At 39.6% G+C, this 17,409-nt stretch overlaps 1 protein-coding gene and 1 long non-coding RNA gene across 7 annotated transcripts in view; one reads left to right on the forward strand and one right to left on the reverse strand.

Annotated features, from left to right (window-relative positions):
• Positions 1 to 16,252, reverse strand: part of LOC131695749 (uncharacterized) — a 55,656-nt gene extending 39,404 nt beyond the window's left edge. For 5 of the 6 annotated variants that reach the window (XM_058984268.1, XM_058984266.1, XM_058984265.1 and 2 more), the window contains exon 1: positions 15,661 to 16,252. In XM_058984268.1, coding sequence (XP_058840251.1) covers positions 15,661 to 15,902 — 242 coding nt within the window. In that variant the 5' untranslated portion in view covers positions 15,903 to 16,252. Of the gene's footprint in view, positions 1 to 15,506; positions 15,529 to 15,660 lie in introns of those variants that run through there. The other variant, XM_058984269.1, reaches the window with a different exon arrangement.
• LOC131695750 (uncharacterized) lies at positions 13,732 to 14,583 on the forward strand. The gene is made up of 4 exons (XR_009306710.1): positions 13,732 to 13,870; positions 13,948 to 14,077; positions 14,138 to 14,240; positions 14,389 to 14,583. It is a non-coding gene; the product is annotated as an uncharacterized LOC131695750 (long non-coding RNA).
• Positions 16,253 to 17,409: the final 1,157 nt, after the last annotated feature.

Below are 17,409 nucleotides of genomic sequence, written 5' to 3' on the forward strand. Positions count from 1 at the left end.
TTCTTACATTCTTTTCATAAATAATGTAAGCAGTAATTTTTGCGCCATAACCAGTACAACCTAAATCTTGCAAAAGAGCCAAATTTTTGCTAGATTTTTGGGCTTCAAACGTACAGTTGCTTTCGGTGACGCCGCAAGTATAATTATATTAGAAATCTTTTATCTCACTACTAGGTGAATTACTTGTTGATCTGTGTATTGATATACCATCCAACATTTACCTCATGATTGAACGCAATGCCTAATCCAATGGATAAATACTAGAACTCACTGTTTCTTTATCAACACATTATTTTGTCTTTGAAGTGAACTTATATATTGATTTTTGAGAAATAGTTAATTTATTATAAAGGTAATTCACAAAATGTTCTCAACATCGAATTCCTTGAATCACGTAGATGTGTTTTCATACCCCGATATTCAAAATCGGTTTAGTTTTGCCCGTAAAACACCAGTAAAGCAATACTCTGTATGAAACAATCTCATTTTTAATTACCTAGTAGAAATTGGAAAGCGAGGAATAAAAATACAAAATGTTTGATATCTCCTCCGCTCGTGCACGGATTTTGACAATCTATAGCTTGTTAGAAAGGTATTTTACATCTATTTATGTGCAGTTTATGGTACAATATTGTATTGTTTGAAAGTTATTTGCAAAAAACCTGCTGTATTTTGACAAAATCGCCCATATCTTAGAAAGTAAACAACATATCGAAAATCAAAAATAATAGTGTCAAATGGCAACGTTGGGCCTTTCATTTGAAACTAATTTCTTTAAGATCGGTTCAGCCATTGCTGAGATAATTACATGACATTTTGTACATACATATATACACACATACACACACACATACAGACATTGTCTCGATTTGTCGAGCTGAGTCGATTGGTATATGAGACTCGGCCCTCCGGGCCTCGGAAAAAGTTTTCAAAGTTTGAGCGAATCCTATACATTTCTTTTGTAAGAAATGTAAAAATTGGGAAAATCGAGTAATTAATGTTATATACATGATAAATAAATTGAATCATAGCATTTAAGTATATGTCTGCTTTGGTACGGCTCGCAATGTATGGAGAAGCTGTTCATCAATGAGAAGAACAAAGAATAGAATTTTATTTACTAAACAACATTGAAATATTTTATCGGAATATTGGAAAGATTGTAAACTTTGTCTACGAGTCCAAATTCAACATCTTTGACTCAAATGGCTGTTGTTTCGAGTGGAGAAAATCGAACTCAGACCTGGACGTAAAAGCCTTATAACAGCAGCCAAGCGCAGAGACAGTGGACTTTTTGTATGGGGTATTATATGTCCTCATTGTCTTCATTGATGGAATGATGGATCAGAATGTGTACACACCTAGAAAAAATCGTGTAAATTTACGTCTCCTGACCCTAACATATACGAGCATCAAAAATGATTTAGTTTTACGTTAGATTTTAATTTTACATGACGTTGATTTTCGTAAATCATGTAATTTTACTCCACCTATGGTGTTTGTTTTGAATGGCAGTAAGTGTAATTTTATGTCATTGCGCATGTAAAGTATTTGTTTCATGTAAAATTAAACGGAACATGGTAATGTTTCGTCATTTCGTGAATTACGGGTTATTAAATTGTGTCATGTTTGCAATTACGTCAGTGATAAAATTCATATTTTTTGGTGTGTATTTTAATATGAATATCTTAAAATAAATTTTAAAGCAAATCTTCCATAAAATGGTACTTTTACTAAGAAATGGTGGATATTGGAAATTCGATCAGGAGAAGAACCTAAAGTATAAGGCGTGCAAAAAACGTTTAGAGTAAATTTATAATTGTTTGAATGTTATGGATTCTTCACTGCGGACCCCGTTTATCAACTGATTAGAAAAATAAATGGGAGTATTTGGATAAAAAGTGCGAAACTATCCGGATTATAATGAGAATGATCTTAGAAACTACTATTTAGAAGAATGGGAAAAATTTAAGTTAAATGCACACAAAAACTAGTGGTTAGCATTTCAATACGATTGAAAACTGTAATTACAAACAAAAGCTAGCACATTGAATATTTATTATAGAAATTTCAATTGATTTTTGAAAAAATATGTGTACTGTACGAATATGAGATTGCGTGTATATTTGACTATCTTTAGAATTATGATTATTTTTGAACAAATGAGCATTTGTAGTACAAAGATAATTATTGTATCTTCCCTATGCTGTCTAGTAAACTATTTCTACATATATAAAATGTCTCGTAAACTTTATTTTTACTTGTAAAATGCATATAAGCATTCCGCATAGCGGTGTACGAAAATGAGATTGTGTCACTGTACCTTCGTTGTTGAATTAAAAGTAATAGATTGTACGTTCGGTCGTTAAAACATTTTGTTTTAGTGCGACTACTGGTTCTGACGTTATTGACGAATTTATTGAACTTTTTCTTAATTTTTCCTTATTTTTTAATGCAAAATGAGCATTTGGTCAAGATTTTCGGCTAGATAAAGCAATCCTAAAAAATATATTTTATGGAAACTAAAAGCCTGCTAATAACCATTGAAAATAAGTGCTTGTTAGTTTGAATCGGATGAAAATTGCTGAAAGTTCAATTTTTTGTAAAATGGTTATTTTTGTGTTTCTCTGGATCAACTTACAGAACCGTCTCGATTCCAATTTTTTCTAGGGCTTGTTTCATAATATTTGAGGGACTCTGTCAGACTTCTGATAACAATAATTTCAGGCTCAATGAAGTTATAACACCGACGAACCGACATGACAGAGGCATTCGAAAAGTGTCCTATACAAAATAACGATTGTTTTGAAATGAAGCGATCACTACTGTCAAACTACGACAGATCGCTCCGCCATGTTTGAATCTGGGCAGCCTTCTCGATAAGTATATTGGTATTACAGAAATTGTGCAATCACCGACGAACCGACGTGCCACATGGAACATAAAAGCGTCAGATATTGCCCTAATTGTTTAAATTAAAATATATTGTTGCACTAGCGGCATCTGTATAATGGTTCGCGTGGTAGTCTTCATCGATAACACAAACGTACGCAAAAATCACGGTGTATCGACGTTGTACCAGGTATGCTAGAACGAACAAACTTTCTTTTAGCATGTTGAAGATCGTTTTTCCTGCTTTTTATTATCTTCTGTATGTACTATTTAACAAAACTGTAAGTTCATTCGTAACCGAACGTTGTATCGAGAAACAAGTGCTCACAGCCCCCCGAGTCAAGGTTTACCCAGATGGATCCGCTGGTCCTTGGGTGGTATACTTTCGGCCCAAAAATAAACCGTTGAACAGCATAACTGTTGCACGGGAGCTGACAAAACGTTACTCGGCCGTAACCGAGATTAAAAAGGTTCAGTAAGATAAACTCCGCGTAGTCGTTACTGACTTGAAACAGGCCAATGATATCGTTAGCAATAGCCTCTGTACGCTGGAGTATCGCGTCTACATCCCTTCTCGTGATGTGGAGATCGACGGTGTGGTGAGTGATGCGGGTCTAACTGTCGATGATCTGATGAATGATGGGGCTGGCCGCTTTAAGGACCCTAACCTTCAATCAGTTAAGATTTTGGAGTGCAAGCAATTGCACTCAAAGTCCATCGAAGATGGGAATTACTATCCATCAGACTCGTTTCGTGTAACCTTCGCCGGATCTGCACTTCCGAGCTACGTTGAAGTGGGAGGAGCTCGTCTACCTGTACGCCTGTTTGTACCGCGGGTCATGAATTGTTCCAATTGCAAGCAGCTAGGTCATACGGCCACCTACTGTAGCAACAAGCAACGCTGTGGTAAATGTGGGGAACGCCATGCGGATGATACTTGCAGTAGGCCCGCTGAGAAGTGTGTTTACTGTGGGGAGAATCCGCATGAACTTTTGACATGCTCAACGTACAAACTTCGCGCGGATAAACTGAAGCGATCCGCCAAAGATCGCTTCAGACGATCTTACGCAGAAATGCTTAAAAGAACTGTTCCACTTATCTCCGAAAACCTATTCGCTCTCTTGCCAACTGACGATAACGCCTCTAACAACCCTTGCGAGGGGCATTCTTTGGCTCTGCTTGGAAACTCTAAGAAAAGACCTAATCAAAACTCACCTGAACTTCCTCGTAAGGGTCCTAGGTTGTCCCAAACAAAGGTACAAACTAAAAATAATTCATCAACTGGAAGTGCTGGTACAAATCCGAAGATAATACCTCCTGGTTTTGGGAAATCGAGATACAACCAGGAGTTCCCAGCACTCCCCGGGGCACCAAAAATCCCAAGTGCTCCAATTTTACAGTCAGAAACTCAACCTAAAACGGGATTCCTTAAATTTTCTGACATTGTGGACTGGATATTCACAGCTTTCAACATTACCGATCCTCTGAAAAGCTTGCTGGTTGCTATTCTACCAACAGTAAGAACATTTTTAAAACAGTTGACTGAACAATGGCCCCTCCTTGCAGCGATCGTATCCTTCGATGGCTAACTTATTAGACGGAATCACGGATCTGATCACTGTTTTACAGTGGAACTGCAGAAGTATTATCTCCAAAATTGATTCATTAAACACTTGCTAAATTACAATCATTGTGATGCATTTTCCCTATGTGGAACATGGCTAACTTCTAATATAAACCTCAACTTCCACGATTTTAACATTATCCGCTTGGATCAAGAAGACTCATATGGAGGGGTACTTTTAGGGATCAAAAAGTGCTACTCCTTCAATCGAACCAACCTCCCTTCGACGCCAGGCATTGAAGTTGTCGCTTGTCAAACAACAATCAAAGGCAAAGATCTTTGCATTGCTTCTATTTACATTCCTCCTAGGGCCATGATGGGATATCGAAGATTCTACAACGTGATTGAACACCTTCTCTCGCCCCGCCTGCTTCTTGGAGACTTTAACTCTCACGGTCCGGGGTGGGGCTGTCTGTACGACGATAATCGATCTTCGACAATTCAAGACCTTTGTGACAACTTCAATATGACAATTCTGAACACAGGGGAAATGACACGGATTCCTTGACCACCTGCGCAAGCAAGTGCACTGGACATATCTTTATGCTCGACATCACTACGGTTAGATTGCAAGTGGAAGGTAATATTTTATCCCACGGTAGTAGGGTGACCATACGTCCTAGTTTCCCAGGACATGTCCTGGTTTTGCATTGACTGTCCTGGTGTCCTGGGAAGTCGAGGAAACTGCTTGATTTGTCCTGGTTTTCTCCTGTAAGCCTAATATATTTCTATTTATTCAGTCTTCGCTTTTCACTATGCTCCAGATCGCAGCTACGACCGAACGCAACCATAACTGCAACGTATACTCATCCTACATCGGAATGCGACAAACAAACCTTAATACAGTCGAATTTCCCAATTGTACCTTCCGATGGTTTTTTTAATCTCTCAAGTGTGCCTTGTCAATATCGATGAAACAATGGATACCAGCGCTTCTTCTCGGCTTAAATCGCCTTTCAATCCGGGACCCGAAGAATTATCTTTGGTACCTCTAAAAAGACACATCGGCGTTTTGGTGCTTTTGCTTCTACTTGAGTTCTCTGGCTAGTGGCTTTTTTTAGTCTTACTGGAAATCCATTCCATAAAAAGAAAAATATCAACTATCGTGGAAAAATTTCTTTCTCTCTCGAGCTGGGGACCATGGAATTACTACAGGGTCAATACCAATACCTAATCAGTCGCTCTGCTTGATAACAGTGCAGTGAATCAAACGAACGTTTCTACCTAAAGTCTGCTGTTTATATGTACCGTGCCAGTATTATAAACAAGCAAAGCAATCGAATAATAAAATTCGTCCCAAGCCAGTGTGAACAATAAAGCACCGTTACTTTCATCGGTGCGATATCGATCATTCATTTCAAGATGTTTGAAACTCAACAGCAAAATTCAACAGCAAATTTGCAAATGCAGTTCAGACTAACGGAAGTCGTCGTTATACAAGCCCACCACACTCGTTACTGATAACGATTAAAACTTTGGCCATAATGGAAAGCTACGCTATGGAAGACAACATGCAATACGTCGTTGAGTATGATAATGTTAGGACCAGGATACCCATTTATATTGACGATGATAAGATTGATATGCGTCTGCACGATCTACACCTGAGCACTATTAATAAATTTATTACAACCATCATGTCGGAATACGTAAGATGGAATCCTTTAAGTTTGAAACCAGCAGAAAATTTTTCTAGATATTTCCAACGGTGTTTGTTTCATGGAAATGCGAGTGACGGAACCTATTCCGTCATATCTGAACTTTCGATTCATAGCAAAACGCGTGACCAAATCTCAAATCACGCTGTGCACGTATGAAGGACAGACCCCTGCGTGCCCTGCGTTGTTACACTAGAAGACACACTACGAGAAACCATGTACACAAACCTCTAACGAAGCGATATCAACAGCAAGCACACCCATCACACAGCCCTTCATCAAACATCAACTAAATCACAAAACGCTGGAGTTGCAGCTCAGGCACCAACGAATACTGGAACAACAGAACCTACGCACAGCGTGTCCGATCATTAAGATGCGTCTACTACTTCCCAATCAACTGCTAGCACCACCGATAATAAAGTAAATAACAAAGAACACGGATACGCGATCGTGACCCGTAGGCCCCACAAACAACTCAAACCAGGTAATCTTGAAAGCCCATACAACATGAATAGCATGAACGAAAACGATAAACTGAGAGAAAGCGGACTAAGTGATCCACAAGCAACAAGAGGCAATGAAGTAAATCGATCTTCAATAAGAAATAAGATCTTTACGCAAAGTAACAAAGCGCGTATACAAGATCCGATGGATATATAAAAAATTCGATTTTTGCCTTTCTCATATAGAAAGGTTATGCAATCGCTCTAAAAATCGCCAACCTAATCCCGACCCGGAGGGCCGAATGTCATATGCCATTCGACTCAGTTCGTCGAGATCGGAAAATGCCTGTGTGTATGTATGTGTGTATGTGGAAATGTCACCTCTGATTCTCAGAGATGGCTGGACCGATTTGCACAAACTTAGTCTCAAATGAAAGGTACAACCTTCCCATCAGCTGCTATTGATTTTTTTGTTGATTGAACTTCTGGTTCCGGAATTACGGGTTGATGAGTGCGACCACACAGCAAATTCCAATATAAACTGAAATGAAAAATTTCCAAAAGGGGGAGTAAGGGAAAATTTGAAAATCGAATTTGTATTTTGGATGCCTAATGATTTTAAAATGCATGAAACGTTGAGATTTAATGCAATCTCGAAATTTTTTTTTACGAAAATTGACTTTTTTTACTTTGGCACATTTTTGCCTTTCTCATATAGAAAGGTTATGCAATCGCTCTAAAAGTCGTCAACCTAATCCTAATCCTAATAAATTTTTTTTGGCTTGTATTGGCTTAGATAGGAGTATGCAGTAAGGAGTTGCTACTTTAAAATTATAACTAGTTTAAATTTCTTAACGGATCTTCCTCCTTGATCCGCCGTTGGTTTCAAGCGATGTTTCAGTGTCGACACATAGTATCTCAAAATCGTGGCAGTCGATCCATTGTATGTACTATGTGCAAATCGTACTGAATATGTAATATACATTTCCACCATTTTACTGGCCAATTGCACCACTAGATGGATTAAAACAGTTTTTTAATTTCGATTATAGAGGTTTTTGGGGTTAAAAAAATGTGCGGGGTCGGGGCTCGAATCCAGGCGCGCTGCGTACAAGGCAATCGATTTACCAACTACGCTACGCCTACCCCCAATTCGATTTATTTATTTTTATTTACACATTGATAATATTAAAAGATCCACGGCTCAGGTAATGCATTGAGGCGTGTCAAATAAATGAAATAGCTAATAGACGATTAACATGCCTTCACGCCTGGACGCTGAACAGCGACTAACCGCCGAGTATAGCATCCTACATAACAGGGAGTATGGAATGTCGCGCTCAAACCAGTGCTGCGAAATTTCAAAATCAGTAACTTATTTCTGCTTGTATCAACCGAAACCAGAATTCAGATTCACCGCCTCCCTTATTCATTAACTTTCCAACTGACTGAAACTTCATACAGATTGGAATTGAGTGCAGAGAAAATATAAATTCCTTTACCAACCAAACCATTTATTTGTTTTTATGTGGACAGTTTGAAGGCAAAAACTGGCATCTTATACATTTTCGAGCATAAATGAACTGCATAATCTATATCTTGTGCACTTTTGCTCAATAATCCCTCTCATAGGTAGAACAGAAACAAAATTCAGATTGCTTCTGAAACCGAACATGTCCGAACCTAAATACGCTGTGTAAGAGTGTGGGAGAACAAATGACGATGGAAACGAACCAAACATTTCATTCATCGCGACAGGCATGAATTGAATTTTGTTTTCTTTGACGTTCACGCAGAGATGTCATTTTTTTCTGGCTCAAACTGATATTATTTACACCAAGCTATCCGCCAGTTTTCATATAACAATCGATTAAACGGAGAATTTTTTGGGAACAACGGATGCTTTTGTAGCTCTCAAATCGAGAGATAATAGTTGTCATTGGAGATTGCCAGGCATAGCGCAGGGAAGCTACTTGGGATCGCTGATGTTTCTGATTTACGTCAATGGCGTGTTTTTAGTACTGAAAACTCCTCGCGGGTCCTGCACCGATCATCTCAGCATGAAACGTTTGATGATGGTGGTGTAGCAAGAACTGCCTTTGTGTATATGCGAAAAAGCTCATCCTCCCAGACTACCAGAACTTTTTTACTGTCGAAGCTCTGCCTGCCAAACCTCAGAACTTTTTAACTGCCGAAAACACGCTTAAAAGGCAATGTCGATCGAGAGGTAGCGGGGGGAAGCAGTACTCTTTCGACTGTCCTGGTTTTTTACTCGTCTGATATGGTCACCCTACACGGTAGTGACCACCTGCCAATTGTAATTGCAATCACCACTCGTTCAAGACCATCGGAACCAATCAATGTTCCCTATGACCTCATACGAATTATTGATTGGAAGAGCTACGCTGCTGCGATATCTAAAACTATCGACTCGACACAGGTACTTCCCCCGGAGGAAGAATATAAGTTTTTGTCCAACTCGATTCTCATACCGCGATTCAAACTCAGACGAAACGAGTACCCGACGTGAACACCCAAAAACGTTCTCCCAACCCGTGGTGGGACAAAGAGTGCTCAGACGTGTACGGGGAGAAAGCTGCCGCGTATAAAACCTTCCGGAACGACGGGTTAGTTGCTAGTTATCGAGTGTACGCGATATTAGAAAAGCGAATGAAAAATTTAATGAAAGCTAAGAAACGCAGTTACTGGCGCCGGTTTGTCGACGGGTTAACAAGAGAAACATCGATGAGCTCTCTTTGGGGCACGGCCCGACGCATGCGAAACCGAAACAGTAATAACGAGAGCGTGGAATATTCAAACCGTTGGATATTCGATTTCGCCAAGAAGGTTTGTCTGGATTCCGCCCCGGCACAGAAAATCTACCGTGCCGCGTCGCCTTACAATACCGCGAACGAAACACCGTTTACGATGGTGGAGTTCTCTTCTTGTTGAATTTATTTAATAGGTTTCTCGAGGGTAACATTGTCCCACATGACTGGAGACAGGTGAGGGTCATCGCCATACAAAAACCAGGAAAACCAGCCTCCGACCACAACTCGTATCGTCCGATTGCAATGCTGTCCTGTATCCGGAAGTTATTCGAAAAAATGATCTTGTTTCGCCTCGATAATTGGGTCGAAACAAATGGCTTACTGTCAGATACACCATTTGGCTTCCGCAAAGGCAAAGGGACGAACGATTGCCTTGCATTGCTCTCAACAGAAATTCAAATGGCATATGCTAACAAAGAGCAGATGGCATCAGTATTCTTGGATATTAAGGGGGCTTTCGATTCAGTTTCTATCAACATTATTTATGAGAAGTTGCAACAGCATGGTCTTTCACCAATTTTAAATAACTTTTTGCTAAACCTCTTGTCTGAAAAACAAATGCATTTCTCGCATGGTGATTTATCAACATCACTATTTAGCTACATGGGTCTTCCCCAGGGCTCATGTCTAAGCCCTCTCCTCTACAATTTTTACGTGAATGACATTGACGAATGTCTTGTCAATTCCTGCACGCTAAGGCAGCTTGCAGATGACGGTGTGGTCTCTATTACAGGTCCTAAAGCCGTCGACTCGCAAGGACCACTGCAAGATACCTTGGACAATTTGTCTACTTGGGCTCTCCAGCTGGGTATCGAGTTCTCCACGGAGAAAACTGAGCTAGTAGTATTTTCTAGAAAGCGTGAACCAGCGCAACTACAGCTTCAATTAATGGATCAAACTATTGCTCAGGCTTCAACATTCAAATATCTCGGGGTATGGTTCGACTCTAAAGGTACCTGGGGATGTCACATTAGGTATCTGAAACAGAAGTGCCAACAAAGGATCAACTTTTTCCGTACAATAACTGGAACATAAGGGGGTGCCCATCCAGGAGACCTAATCAGGCTGTACCACACAACGATATTATCAGTGTTGGAGTACGGATGTTTCTGCTTTCGCTCCGCTGTGAACATACACTTCATCAAACTGGAGCGAATCCAGTATCGTTGCTTGCGTATTGCCTTGGGTTGCATGCACTCGACCCATACGATGAGTCTCGAAGTGCTGGCGGGCGTTCTTCCGCTGAAAAATCGATTCTGGGACCTCTTATATCGATTGCTCATTCGATGCGATATTCTGAACCCATTGGTGATTGCAAATTACTAAAGGCTTATCGAGCTTAATTCTCAGACCCGATTCATGTCCTTGTACCTCGATTACATGGCACAGAACATCAGTTCATCTACGTATAACGTCAACCGTGCTCATCTCTTAGATACTTCTGATCCAACTGTATTTTTCGATGATGAAAAAAATGAAGGAAGAGATTTGTGGAATTCCGGATCATATTCGCCCACAAGTGGTCCCAAATATTTTCTATAACAAATACAATCAAGTCGACTGTGCCAAAATGTTCTACACTGACGGATCAATTCTCGACGGGTCCACAGGCTTCGGTATCCTCAACGAAAATCTTGCTGCCTCATTCAAACTCAATGATCCTGCTTCAATTTACGTCGCAGAATTAGCTGCCATTCAGTATACTCTCGGGATCATTGACACCCTGCCCTCAGACCATTACTTCATCGTTTCGGATAGTCTCAGTTCCATTGAGGCCATCCGTGCGGCGAAGCCTGGAAAGCACTCACCGTATTTCCTGGGGAAATACGGGAATATCTGAGTGCTCTATATGAAAAATCTTACCAGATTACCTTGGTTTGGCTCCCGTCACATTGTTCTATTGCGGGCAATGAGAAGGCGGACTCTTTAGCCAAGGTGGGCGCATGTAACCTGAGATTACATGCGCACTGTCTTATTTATTGCGTTTGGTCGGGAAGCGAGCCAAGCGCCTGGAGGCAGTAAAGCGTATGTAAACTAATTGCATCGAGTATGGGTTTGCGATGACTTATTTACTGCATGCTGATATGGTCATAGCCCTGTTGCGGTAGGTAAGTAAGGTTTGGTATTATTTGGATATGTAATAAGAATGTGATGTACTTGATTAATGTGTTTATTCGGTTTTTAGTTTCTCTCGTAGCTAAGAAGTCCTGGACCAGTCGTGAACATTATGACACAATTCCCGCCCCGAAGAGGGGGGGGGGAACTAGACTTCACCAGTAAAATACACTTCAGCACACGGACGCCTGATATTGAAAGAGACCAGAGCTTGAAACTGCTGGCCCTTTTATAATTATTTTGAGATGCATTTCGCTCCAATTTTTTCTGAAAACCATTTTTAAACTTCAATATAGCGCGTCTCCATACGGGGTGGTTCACCTACCCGCTGAGACAGACTGACAGCCTACAGCGGTACGCACCCTTTTGCTACCCTGCTTACTGTTGTTGTGTATTTAGTACAAAAAACGTGAAGGTTCTACAAACAACAAATATTATTTACAACAAAAATCTAAACGATGGAACCAACGGTTACACTATCCACTACTCCGGTGAAAAAAAGGTGAAAGCACGAAGTGATTTAACATTTTTTTTATCATATGCTTCCTTAAAATCATCTTCAATTCTATTCTATTCTATTCTAACCCTTACACAGCCAGTATTGAAAAGCATCCTGGAAAACACTGCCGGTATTCTGTAGTGTTTTTCTTGTCAATATTAATATTTGAAGCATATTTTCATATGTCGCAAATATTAAAACGGCCAGGCCTACTGGGCAGAGTTGGGTTTGAAGATGTTTCAAAATTAGACGGCAATTAAATTATTCATTTAATGAATAATTCAATTAACGAATTGTTTTGAATCTTAAAAGAGGAAGAAACGAGGACAACCGTACCGACCGTTTCAGTTTGAAGGGGATATAATAAATCGTTGGGAGTGACTTGGCTAAGAAGGTTAATGTCACTCCTTTGGTCCTTTGTGATAGGACAGAGGTATTTACACCTTGCCCTGGCTAATAAGCCCAGGTTAAAGCGCCTTTACTCACTCTCATTGTTTTGAATGTTTTGTTACCGAACAAATAACTACTGTGCAGAGTTGTTATTTGTTCGGTAAGTATAACGATTCTTTTCCGTACTGGTAGAAAATTTACGATCGTTCAATATGGAAAATTAAATTAAACCAGCTAAAGTCGCCAATGCGACCAGGACCACATATTACAGTCTTTACCACATATTACAGTCTACTTTGTGCCGATGAGTGTGGCGAAGTGTACCGGATACTGGTAGTTATATTTTAAAATTAGGGTAACAATACTTATCTTTTGTCCTCAATTGCTAACCAACCTCTAGACACCGAAAACCAATACGAACCATACCTCTATGCTATTCTACTAGATCCTGTAGGAAAACTATTGATCTTCTTGATCCTGGTATCAGGATATCCAATTCTTTTGTGCTCCCATGATCCAATCCAAACAGCCATCCTGCTTCACAGAAGAACGCGTCCTGGGAATCGTTTTAAAATTTCAACCTTCCTATTTTCCAGCAATTGACTCCCAATCGATCGAAATACTTAGTAGCGGGTATCAAAATGAGCATCCATTTTTCATCGGAACTATGTGGCTAGTTGTGCGTTGACAAGAATATCACCCCTGTATCACTTTGCTCCATAAAACTTCACTCCAAGCGCCTTTAATACGTACATAAAAAATTGCGGAAACTAATAGCGACGGAACAATCTGCCACTTTATCCGAATTCTAATGCCGCCCGCCGTTCACGGTACATTTAAAAGTTTCCAGATACTGGTAACCCGAAGGAAAATTTTGCCAACATTTTCTATGCTTCCTTAAAATCATCTTAGGCTCAAAGTAATTCGTGAATAGGCAACACACAATTCTACTAGCAATATTTACAACATATTTACAGCGCGCGAAACCATAATTATACTTTACAAACATATTAAAATAATAAATATACAATTTAAAAATTCAAACATAATACGCACAAATCAAATTTTTATATAAAAAACAACTAAACAAACAAAATACTACATTTTAAATAATTGGACGAACTATTTACAAAAGTTAGCAACAAAATAGTATACAACTATATTCACATGTATGTCCATCACATTTAAATCACTTTCGAATCAAACAAGACACCCCACGGCGGGCAAGTCTACCGGCGGGCAATCTGACGTTTGCCACGTCAGTTACAAAACGTCACACAAATGCCATGGAAGCTAGAGCACTCTTGTAATAATTGTACACTTTTAGCACTTCGATCAGTGCTAAAAGTGTACAATTATTACCAATATCAGTGGAAGAATCGTGAATATCGGCCTAATATTCACCGAAAATCGAGGTAAGTGAAAAATTATCAATGAACATAGCGAAACCTAGCTTCGATAGCGGTTCATTGTTAAAAGTTGTCTCTTTTAGGACATAAACAGTGGTGGTATTTTGCTACCAGGATGCAATCTTTCTGTGAAAGATTGACCTGCAGTAACCACAAAATCTTCCCGGGATCAACCATGAAGCCATCTTGACCTGCAAGATGCACTACAGATAAGTAAAAGTGCACAAATTAAAATAATTGAATGTTATAATTGAGCCATTTTTTCTATTACAGATATGGCCAATTTCATCAAGTGGGCCATCCCCTCATCGCATCTCTACCGTCGGCGCTCAGATAAAGGGCAAAACTATTAATCCCTTCATCGTCCCCCGGATCGGTCAGCACGCCATTGTACTTACGTTTCCCATAATGGAATGGGAAACGTAAGTACAATCAAGCAACACGGACTGACAAAACTATTATTCCTTCCGTTTTTAATTTATGTTCCTTCTCCAAGCTAATTGTTTACTTTCTTTCCTTTACAGTCCTTATGATGACATCGGACCAACCAGTAAGCAAACGGATCACAGGACCAGATATGTCGACCCCAGAGAAAAAAGTCGGAAGTATTCGTAACCTCTAGGCTCAGCCGACATCCGATCCTGTCCTTCAATTCTTCCGGTCTGGCCTGATCAGCCATCAAAGCACCTGCAAATGATTGAAATAAACTTTTTAAACTATCCTAGCCTATTTTTTTCTGGTCCGAACTTCATTCTCCGCCTTATCATTACAGAGAAATTGCTATTTGTTTCTATTCTCCGTTAATTTAAATTTGTGGTTATTTTTTTCCACTGGCAATTCTACTCTCAGTTCCATGGGGACTCAAATTTTCCTTTTATATTTGTTGTCCCCTGGTTCGATCTTGAACGATTCATGTTTAATTCCACACTGGTTTTGTCCAAGCTATGGGAGTTGATCGTATTGCGCATGTTGGGCCTGCTATCAGTCCCCCACGGGAATCTGTCCAGACGTAGGACATCGTACAAAGTATTGCATTCTTCTATATTATATTATACATTCTCGTCCAACCGATCTGCGTATTCTGTGCTGTTTGCTGTTTTATGGGCTCATTTTTTTCAGCCGTGTGCTCTATTGTGTACGGATTACATGTGAAATGGAGCAAAGCGTAGATGGTAAAATGATGAATGATTCAATTATTGCAAGTAGGGATGCAAGGTTTATCGTTTGTATATTATTGTAGCCAATGTGAACTAATGTTGGAAAAGCAAAGTTATGATTTATGGTAATGAACAAAAACTAACGAATCACGACACTGAACTCAAACCAAGATTCACAAATTTCTTCACGCAGAAAACGATTTTGGAAAGCACATAATGTCCTCTTTTGCGTTCAGGACCTCTTAAAACGATTTATCATCACGTTCACATTCTTTTTTGTGGAGCAGTGGGACAGTGAAAGGGCACAAACATTCATATTTTGCACGAATCCCTGCCACCTCCCGTCAGAAAAATCCTTAGATTATTGAACTCTACCGTACACTTGATTACCTTTCGCGGATTTTTAGTTGAGCGCCAACTGTAGCTGAACGTTGAACAAGGCTCTTACGGTAGAAGCGACTCTATTGCTGGTATCGCAGGGTCGGCTAGCTACCGGGTAATCAAGGACTACGCGGACAAAGAACAAAGAACAAAGATCTAAGAACATTCACTTTTCTTGCACTTTTTTTTATTAATGTGTAATTGTGACGTGTGGGTGTGGGGTGATATATACAATTCTACTATTTTCATTAAACGTACCGTACTGTTGCTGCTTCGGTTGGTGGGCGTCGCGACGCTAACGATGCCGACGGGCGAGATCCCCTCGCGGACGTCGGCGAAACTGGCCCGATGAAGGCTCCGGTATGATGGTGATCCAGATGGCAGTTGGACGGACCAGCGGGCGTTGCTGGCTTGGATACAGGCAGGCGTCTTCCCTCCTTGGCGAGCATCGGCGTGACCGCGGCTAGCCGCAATGGCCAACACCGAGAGGGGACCCTCATTTGCAATTAGGGACTTTGCCCGAGGGTGTGAAACGATGGCGCGCAGCGCCGGATGACGGTCCTTTACGATTAGGCGCGGAATCCTCCCGTATTCGCGTGCCAAACTGTGTGCTGGTGTATAATGCTAAGATGCGCTAAGTAGTCTGGACCAGTCGTGAACGTTATGACACAATTCCCGCCCCGAGGAGGGGGGGGGAGCTAGACTTCAACAGTAAAATACAGTTCAGCACACGACGCCTGATATTGAAAGATACCAGAGCTTGAAACTGCTGGCCCTTTTATAATAATTTTGAGATGCATTTCTCTCCAATTTTGCTGAAAAACCATTTTGAAACGGGGTGGTTCACCCACACACTGAGACAGACTGACAGCTTACAGCGGTACGCACCCTTTCGCTACCCTGCTTACTGTTGTTGTGTATTTAGTACAAAAAACCGATTTAATCACCTAGCAGTGAGATGAGACATTTCTTACACATTTCACTATTGGATTAGTTTGCAGAACTCACGAGAAATAGGCACCCAACTAGAGGTGGGATAAACAGTTTCTAGTCTTGCACGAATTAAATCTCGAATAAACTGAATAAATTATAGAAATCAACAAAACGACCGAAATAAAAAAGTAAAGCAAAAATGAAACAATAGGTTTTTAAATTCATAAAATGAGTAGAAAAATTAATGTAAATCAAAATTATAATATACGCGAATCAAATTAGATTAGGTTATTACATAAAAATTAAGATTATATTTAGAAATAGTTATAAGATTAATAGAATAAATTGACTCATACTAACAAATTGAATGAAATAAAACGAATGACTGAACATGAATGGCATAAAATTAAAGATATGAATAAAATGAATCGAATGAATCAAATGAATCAAATGAATCAAATGAATCAAACGAAGGCAAATGAATCAAATGAATCAAATGAATCAAATGAATCCAATGAATCCAATGAATCCAATGAATCCAATGAATCCAATGAATCCAATGAATCCAATGAATCCAATGAATCCAATGAATCCAATGAATCCAATGAATCCAATGAATCCAATGAATCCAATGAATCCAATGAATCCAATGAATCCAATGAATCCAATGAATCCAATGAATCCAATGAATCCAATGAATCCAATGAATCCAATGAATCCAATGAATCCAATGAATCCAATGAATCCAATGAATCCAATGAATCCAATGAATCCAATGAATCCAATGAATCCAATGAATCCAATGAATCCAATGAATCCAATGAATCCAATGAATCCAATGAATCCAATGAATCCAATGAATCCAATGAATCCAATGAATCCAATGAATCCAATGAATCCAATGAATCCAATGAATCCAATGAATCCAATGAATCCAATGAATCCAATGAATCCAATGAATCCAATGAATCCAATGAATCCAATGAATCCAATGAATCCAATGAATCCAATGAATCCAATGAATCCAATGAATCCAATGAATCCAATGAATCCAATGAATCCAATGAATCAAAT

This window comes from Topomyia yanbarensis, unplaced genomic scaffold (assembly GCF_030247195.1).
Source record: "Topomyia yanbarensis strain Yona2022 unplaced genomic scaffold, ASM3024719v1 HiC_scaffold_51, whole genome shotgun sequence".
Classification (NCBI taxonomy): Eukaryota; Metazoa; Arthropoda; class Insecta; order Diptera; family Culicidae; genus Topomyia; species Topomyia yanbarensis.